General features: G+C 34.1%; 1 protein-coding gene across 1 annotated transcript in view; it reads right to left on the bottom strand.

Moving 5' to 3' along the window:
* LOC106474400 (calsyntenin-1-like) overlaps positions 1-6,573 on the bottom strand; it is a 37,464-nt gene extending 30,891 nt beyond the window's left edge. Inside the window, exons 1-2 of the mRNA XM_022402706.1 lie at positions 6,446-6,573; positions 4,843-5,051 (exon numbers count right to left, since the gene is read on the bottom strand). Of these exons, the coding sequence (XP_022258414.1) occupies positions 4,843-4,960 (118 nt within the window). The 5' untranslated portion in view covers positions 4,961-5,051; positions 6,446-6,573. The remainder of the gene's footprint in view (positions 1-4,842; positions 5,052-6,445) is intronic.
* Positions 6,574-8,884: the final 2,311 nt, after the last annotated feature.

Raw genomic sequence — 8,884 nt, 5'->3', positions numbered from 1 at the left:
AACATTTAAATTAATACACAACGCAGGATGTTTTCAATTGTGACATTTTATCTTTACAAAAAAATTCGTATTTCAATATGGCGGATAAACTCTACGCGTTTTTCAGTAAATGGCAATTAGATTAATGGGCGTTATTAACTTAATTCAAATAATTAAACATGACGTTATCAACAATGTTATTTGGGAAGCCATTTTTTGTTTAAGACTATTTTAATATATGTAAATATCGTGATAGTGATTTTATAAGTAATGTACTGGCAAAAATATGTTAAGCCTATCGCCATATTGAGAAAACAGTAATATTTAAACCTTATGTAGACAACGTTTTCTCAGCTACTGGTTGGTGTTTAAGCTTAGACTGGCGAAGCAGCAGCTCTCAGGACTACATCTATATAAGAACATAAAAACTGTCAGGGATTGATCAAACTAAGTAACAACTATAAGTGTTCGTACGTTGGTACATGAATAGGTAACAAAAACATACAATTCATGTAACATTACATAAGGTTCACATAAAAGTTTTGCAGTATACAATCTACAGTTCCTTTAGTACATAACCTACATTTCTTGTAGTACATAACACACAGTTCCTGTAGTACATAACCTACAGTTCCTGCAGTACATAACATAGAGTTCCTGTAGTACATAACATATAGTTCCTGCAGTACATAACCTACACTTCCTGCAGTACATAACCTACACTTCCTGCAGTACATAACATAGAGTTCTTGTAGTAGATAGCCTACAGTTCCTGCAGTACATAATCTACAGTTCCTGCAGTACATAACCTACATTTCTTGTAGTACATAATCTACAGTTCCTTTAGTACATAACCTACAGTTCCTGTAGTACATAACACACAGTTCCTTTAGTACATAACCTACAGTTCCTGTAGTACATAACACACAGTTCCTTTAGTACATAACCTACAGTTCCTGTAGTACATAACACACAGTTCCTTTAGTACATAACCTACATTTCTTGTAGTACATAACACACAGTTCCTTTAGTACATAACCTACATTTCTTGTAGTACATAACACACAGTTCCTGTAGTAGATAGCCTACAGTTCCTGCTGTACATAACATATAGTTCCTGTAGTACATAACCTACACTTCCTGCAGTACATAATCTACACTTTTTGTAGCACATAACATATAGTTCCTGTAGTTCATAACACACATTTCCTGAGGTACATAATCTACACTTCCTGCAGCACATAACATATAGTTCCTGTAGTACATAACATATAGTTTCTATAGTACATAACCTACAGTTCCTGCTGTGCATAACATATAGTTCCTGTAGTACATAACCTACACTTCCTGCTGTACATAACATAGTTTCTGTAGTACATAACCTACAGTTCTTGCTGTACATAACATATAGTTCCTGTAGTACATAACAACAGTTCCTGAGGTACATAACATATAGTTCTTGCAGTACATAACCTACAGTTCCTGCTGTACATAACATATAGTTCCTGTAGTACATAACATATAGTTCCTGTAGTACATAACATATAGTTCCCGTAGTACATAACATATTGTTCCTGTAGTACATAACATATAGTTCCTGTAGTACATAACCTACAGTTCCTGCTGTACATAACACATAGTTCCTGCTGTACTTAACATATAGTTTCTGTAGTACATAACCTACAGTTCCTGCTGTACATAACATATAGTTCCTGTAGTACATAACCTACAGTTCCTGCAGTACATAACATATAGTTCTTGCAGTACATAACCTACAGTTCCTGCTGTACATAACATATAGTTCCTGTAGTACATAACATATAGTTCCCGTAGTACATAACATATTGTTCCTGTAGTACATAACCTACACTTCCTGCAGTACATAACATATAGTTCTTGCAGTACATAACCTACAGTTCCTGCTGTACATAACATATAGTTCCTGTAGTACATAACATATTGTTCCTGTAGTACATAAAGTATCGTTTCTGCAGTACGTAACAGATGTTTTAAAAGTTCCTCTTCGTTAAACAACTTTAATTTGTTTCTCCATTGACTTCCTTAGTCTCTGAATCAGTGTATCAAGGGTTCGTCACTTCTTCCATGGCTGTTAGGGAGGATCGATGAGGTGAATCGACTTCCTCACGTTTACTGGTTGAGGTAGCTAAGAGTGGAAAAACGTCGGGGACAAACTCCAATTATTAAAGGGGCATCATATGATCACGATAATGTATTTCGAGGGAGATTTATGCTGCTCTTAAAATGACTGAAACGCCAAACAATGCTTCTAGTGTTTAATTTACTAATGGGATTACTGTCGCTTAGGTACAACAATACAAAGCCTGGGATTAGTGTTGCTTAGATACAACAATATAAAGCCTGGGATTATTGTTGCTTAGATACAACAATATAAAGTCTGAGATCAATGTTGCTTAGATACAACAATACAAAGCCTGGGATCACTGTTGCTTAGATACAACAATACAAAGCCTGGGATCGCTGTTGCTTAGATACAACAATACAAAGCCTGAGATCACTGTTGCTTAGATACAACAATACAAAGCCATACACGATCCGTGTAGTATAGCAATACAAGAAAATTATAAAAAATGTAATATATGTATATCTATATAAACGAATATAAAATGAGTTCCTGCATATGGTGATGTTTTTACTGAAGGCCACCTATTGTAAACACGATGAAACTGAGTGCGTTGTTTTTCGAATTAAAACAAACATAATATTTACAGTTTGTTAAAATAAAAGCTTTATAGGAAGACATAAAAATTGACAATCAAACTCCACACGAAAGGAAATCAATTTTCTTTCTTAAAAACATAACATAATAACATATTTCCAAAGCTACAAGTTCATAGAAATTTCACACATAAAAACAAGATATTTTATTTTGCACAAGCTGCATAACCTGTCGAAAGTTTACCTCAAGTTTCAAACTACTTCATGAGGTAGTTTTTTCTTTCTACCATACAATAAGTGCGTCAAATCGACGCATCCGGGCAATAATGGCTGTAAACACGGGTTTACATTTGGCAGTGTGTGGAAAACTTTTTGAATAATCGTGACATATAAACAACTTTATTAATGTACCAAAATTAAAAAGAAGCCCAATTGTTTTTAAATTATTCACCAAAATATTTCATTTAATATATGTAGTAAGTTTTAAATCCGCTTTATATTTATTTATATATTTACATATCCCATTCAAATAGTTACTTTAGCCAATAAGGTCTAACGTAAACAAGGCCTAATACAGAGGTTTTGTTGGCGAAATGAAACTTAACACGGCGAAGTGCAAAATGATACAACTAAGCCTACCTCATCTTTTTTCATGAAAATATTTATTTTCCTATCACACTGCAACATTATAATTCAATAAAATAATAAATAGATAATAAAGCAAGCTTTAAAAAATCAGAAACGTACTTCTCGCGAAGATTGTTCAGAAATATATTTTTTTCTAGTAAAATGTCAACAAGTTTTTCTATTTTATTTCGCGAATATTCGCTGAACTGGAAAACCATTTATATAATTTATACGGTTGAAAAGAGCAGAAACAAAAAATAGAATATTCATTACGTGTTTGGGTAACTAGCCTATGACTTGCCGAAACTGAGATATAGACAATTACATGACAACCAACGTTGAGAAACAGTGATTGGCTAAAAGCGATAAAACTACACTTCTATTGTTTGTTGTTAAGCGCAAGCCTAAACAATGAGCTACCTCGGCTTTGCCCATAACTGGTATCGAAACCAGATTTTAGCCCTCTGATTTACTGCCGAGTCACAGAGGAAGGAACACTAGTATTGAAGTTATAAGGTTGAAATTAACTCTATTCTGTTCAAAACTACTTCGACTTTTTTCCTAGATGGCTATACGAGTACTTTATTGTCATTGTTAACAAAATCATAAAACCAACACAAAATTATGTTTTTTATTCTATAAATAAAATCAAATAACTAAAACACTTAAGTACTTAAAAATGCGTGAAAGAACGAATACTAGATATTTTCTACAATTGTTTTAATTAAATTGTGCATTTTTTGCACTCGGGGCAGGGTGGACCAAACCGGACACCAGCTTTGTAACATTTAATAAAAACTGTCCAATTGAATAAAAATATGTAGCATGTTTAATGGTAAAACCAAAACCAAGTCTTTATCTAAATGTCACACGACGCTAAGTGACCACACCAAACAATTCAGTAAACATATTATGCCTTAACACTATAAATGACAGTCTAACACCAAAAACACTGGGCAAACTATGAACCGACGTCATTAAATGTATAGTTCATCATTTATCTACAAGAAAAAATAACATTTTACTTCAAGTGTAAACGTAACAGTTCTCAAAGCGAGCTTCCTTATAACGTCATTTATTTCTTCCTGAATTTTTAAGAAGTGGAACTAACCTTGTGGGTAATCTCTCTCCTCCAATCAGTAAACAATGAATCCGTGACATCACCCGACTCTCCACCAATCACTTCAAAAATTCGATTTTACTTGTTTCTTTTATAAGCTTTTAATGTATTTAAATACAATGATTTTTACCTGAAGTTATTATATATTTAATGAAAACATTTTTCTTCAAAATGTTGAATACATATACATACCAAAGGAAGTAGAAAATTCACAGAAAAGTGCGTAAATTTTATTTCGGAGATAAAAAAAAAAAAGCGAAAGTGGCTCCATCTAGTAAGATATATATTTAATACCTTCTATTTACACATAATACTCTTTATAATTATAAGTATGCCACACGTCCTAATTATTTATAATAGAAACAAGGTTTATGTTTATTCTTAGGACAATTCTTTAAAAGTAAAAACTTAACCCTTACCTTCGGAATCTATGGTGAAGGGTTGATCTGGGGTGAGAATCTCGTATTTACAGATGTCGCTGTATTTCGGTGTGCAGTCTCTGTCCTCAGCTTTCACCTGGACGATATTGTTGTACATCCGTTCTTCATCGACGTCCACGATGTAAGAATCTTGAAGGAAGACTGGAGCGTACTCATTAACATCCTCAACCGTCAGGTGTACTGTCACGCTAAAACACGAGAGTTCAGTTAGGCTTATCGTTACGAACACCGTAACGACGAAACATTACGTTAAAATGTGCGTTTTTACACACACACATATATCATAATATCAAAGATATTCCCGACCTCTTCCACCTTAAAGAGGCAATCGTTCAGAATAATGTTTCATATAAAAATAAAAATGACTAAGAGATTATCACAGGAAAAGGAACGTTAGCAACAGACGCCCAAGTTATACAACAATGAAATCCATTGGAAGGTGTATAGCAGTGAAACCACCAGAAGGTTTATAGCAGTGATAACTGTTTTAGACGTAAGGTTTGGTTGTTGTTGAGCACACAGCTACAGAATGAGTTATCTGTGATCTGCCTACCATGGGTATCAAAACCCGATTGTTAGCGTCTTAAGCCTGCAGACTTACCACTGAGAGGTCTTTAGCAGCGAAATTAACAAAACGACTGTCAGAGAAAGGAATGATACATTAGATTTATCAATACCATAACAAATTCTAGAGATGTCATAATATGTTAAAATGGGGTAAGGGCTTTATAGAATTATTAACAGAAACACCACCAGTAGGGCGACTGTTTGTGCTACTAATTATTGATCGTAGTATTTATACCTCACTGAAAAATAAAATAAAGAAGGTAACATTTTGTAAAAAAGGATTTTCTTCTGGAAAGTGCTGAACGGGAAGAGTGTTCTGATTGTGCTCTTTAGTTATACGCAACTCATTGCATCAAAATGATTCAATGTACAGAGCTCAAAATATATTTAAAGATATAATCAAACCCTCACGTACAGTCCTAGTGAAAGTCGTCTTCTTGTTGTAAGGAGAGTATTTTTATTTAAACTTGCGTTCTATGATAAAGAAATGGTTATTGTACATACAGTAGTTATTTTTATAATTGTCTGAACCTTGAATACCCAAAGTGGGAAATTTTTTATGGAATTTTGTTTTTGGTATCAATCAATAGATGGCGCAGGAGTTTTGGTTACATACATAGATACTGATACACACGCTACGTCCATTATAGTAAGATGATGTCTACGAGTTAACGTTTTTTCAACCTGAATCTTGATGAAAACATTATGTTGTGTATTCTCTTCGAATGAAAAGCAAAATGAATATTTCACAAGTGAAAAAAAAAAGTGTGTAAACTTTTGGAAACACCATTTTTGTTCTTACTTTTTTTTCAGAACTTGTCATTTTATGAATTTTTTAAACTCGGAAACTGCCTGGTGGTATTTTTATCTTCAAATTAATCTGGATTAAACCTCTAGAAATTTACTCAAAACCTTGCACAGCGCGGCTAAAAGTCGTCTCACAGCAAAGAACAAAACCAAAACCAGAAACTCTCTAATATTATCAAAACCAGTAATAGGATCAACAACAACTCACTTTTCAGAAACTTCGCCGTTGCGGCCCACAGCGGCAATGTCAAACTTGTAAGTCTTTCTTTTCTCACAGTTCAGAGCCGTTTCGGCTACGAGGACTGCTTCTCCTTTCTTCGAATCTGTAATCTGAACTCGAAACGGAATTTCTCCGTGATGCTTGCTGCTTATCAGAAACCTCACCGGTTCCACTATAGCGATAAAAGAACAGCATTAAAACAGCCGTTAGAAACCGGTGTTAATGAATTAGAAGTAATTAAAGTGAACTTTATGTGAAACGGCAGAAAAGATATTTCGATACTAAGCATCAGAGGTATTAGCATTAGCATGTTCGAAAAACTTTAAAATACTTTTATCAGATAAGGGATAAAAACCAGCCTTCGACAACCAGGGTTATAAAATATTTAAACAAACTTTGAATTACAGTTAAATTGGGTTAAAACGAGTAATCCTTAGACATCAGGTTATAAATGGTTAAAACAAGCAACCTTTAGATATCAGAGTTATAGAGGGTTAAAACAAACAACATTTAGACATCAGGTTATAGATGGAATGAGAATTAGAAGGGGTTAACACAAACAATCTTTAGACATCAGGTTATAGATGGAATTAGAGTTAGAAGGGGGTTAAAACAAACAACCTTTAGACATCAGGTTATATATGGAATTAGATTTAGAAGGGGTTTAAACAAACAACCTTTAGACATCAGGTTATAGATGGAATTAGAGTTAGAAGGGGTTAAAACAAACAACCTTTAGACATCAGGTTATAGATGGAATTAGAGTTAGAAAGGGTTAACACAAACAATCTTTAGACATCAGGTTATAGATGGAATTAGAGTTAGAAGGGGTTAACACAAACAATCTTTTTTCTGGCAGTGATAGAATATTTTATTTCGTTATTGATGTGTTAGAGTACCAAAAGTGCAACTACATTCCAGAGATGTCCTGGACATGACTCCACCCTCGGAACATTTTAAAAAGAAGGAGCAGAATGGTTCATTCTGAGAAAAACTAACTATCAACTAACAAACTAACTGGCAACGTTAACATCTAACTTTGGTACGATGTAATGCAGTTAAGTTACGTTCAGTTACAACTGAGTTGTGAGATACAGTCTGGTTGTATTCTTATTGTTGTTGTACAAATTATTGTGGTATATTTATACACATGGTCTGGTTGTATTCTTATTGTTGTTGTACAAATTATTGTGGTATATCTATACACATGGTCTGGTTGTATTCTTATTGTTGTTGTACAAATTATTGTGGTATACCTATACAAAGGGTCTGATTGTATTCCCCCAATTTTTTTTTTCTATATAAGTTTGTCTAAAATAGTACAGTTGTAAGGATATCTAGCTTTTTCACACTAAAAGTTATCATCACCCAGAAATAAAACCATGATATTGGGAGAGGGGTGAGATTAGGGTGAAAACTTCCCCTTATCCTATGGAAAGAAAACCCCTGACCTGTGATATACAAATTTGAAAGGTGTTAAACATCACTAAATGCGTTATCTTTAGACATTACCAAAGATTTCTGACCATTTTCAAGTCTAATAGAAACGGTGTCATCAAATGTGAATAATACTATTTGATAAACCGGCTTACTCTGATAAACAAGAGGTTGATTCTAGCCAGCCAATTAGAAGCTAACTGCATTATATCACACCGTAGTCAAAACATGAGAGAGAGAGAGAACCGGTAACGAAGTGTGTGGTCGTTTTTCCTTGACCATTACTATTAAGTCGTACGTTACACACCAGAACGGTTTCTTCCCGTGAGCCAGCCTTCTCTACTCCTGATCGATAAGACGGGTGGGCCTACACGGCCAGCTGAAGCACCTAATTACAGTATCTCTGTTATTAAATTATTCATAAACAGGTTTCTCCAGTATGTTAATGTCACGTTAGACTATTTTAAATTATAAAGTAACACTCAGGGAAGAGGCGGCAATGAAACAAGATGTATCATTTCTGTTACTGTTGTGAAATATGACAAACAACTACAATACAAACACGGCACCAGACAGCGTGCACTTCCAAAAAAACACTTAGAGAACCTAAGCTGACGGAACAAATTCAAGGCGTACAATGATAAAATAAACCAAAATAACTGTAGTAGTGACGACAAACACAGAGGGGACTAGTAACGAAAATCACCAAATGTCGTGTACAACAATAAAATAAACCAAAATAACTGTAGTAGTGACGACAAACACAGAGGGGACTAGTAACGAAACTCACCAAATGTCGTGTACAACAATAAAATATACCAAAATAACTGTAATAGAGAACACAAACAATGAGGCGACTAGTAACGAAACTCACCAAATGTCGTGTACAACAATAAAATATATCAAAATAACTGTAGTAGAGAACACAAACAATGAGGCGACTAGTAACGAAACTCACCAAATGTCGTGTACAACAATAAAATAAATCAA

This window comes from Limulus polyphemus, unplaced genomic scaffold, assembly GCF_000517525.1.
Source record: "Limulus polyphemus unplaced genomic scaffold, Limulus_polyphemus-2.1.2 Scaffold7174, whole genome shotgun sequence".
Lineage (NCBI taxonomy): Eukaryota > Metazoa > Arthropoda > Merostomata > Xiphosura > Limulidae > Limulus > Limulus polyphemus.
The sequence above is the reverse complement of the archived record's forward strand: the minus strand, read 5'-3'. Positions and strand labels throughout refer to the sequence as shown.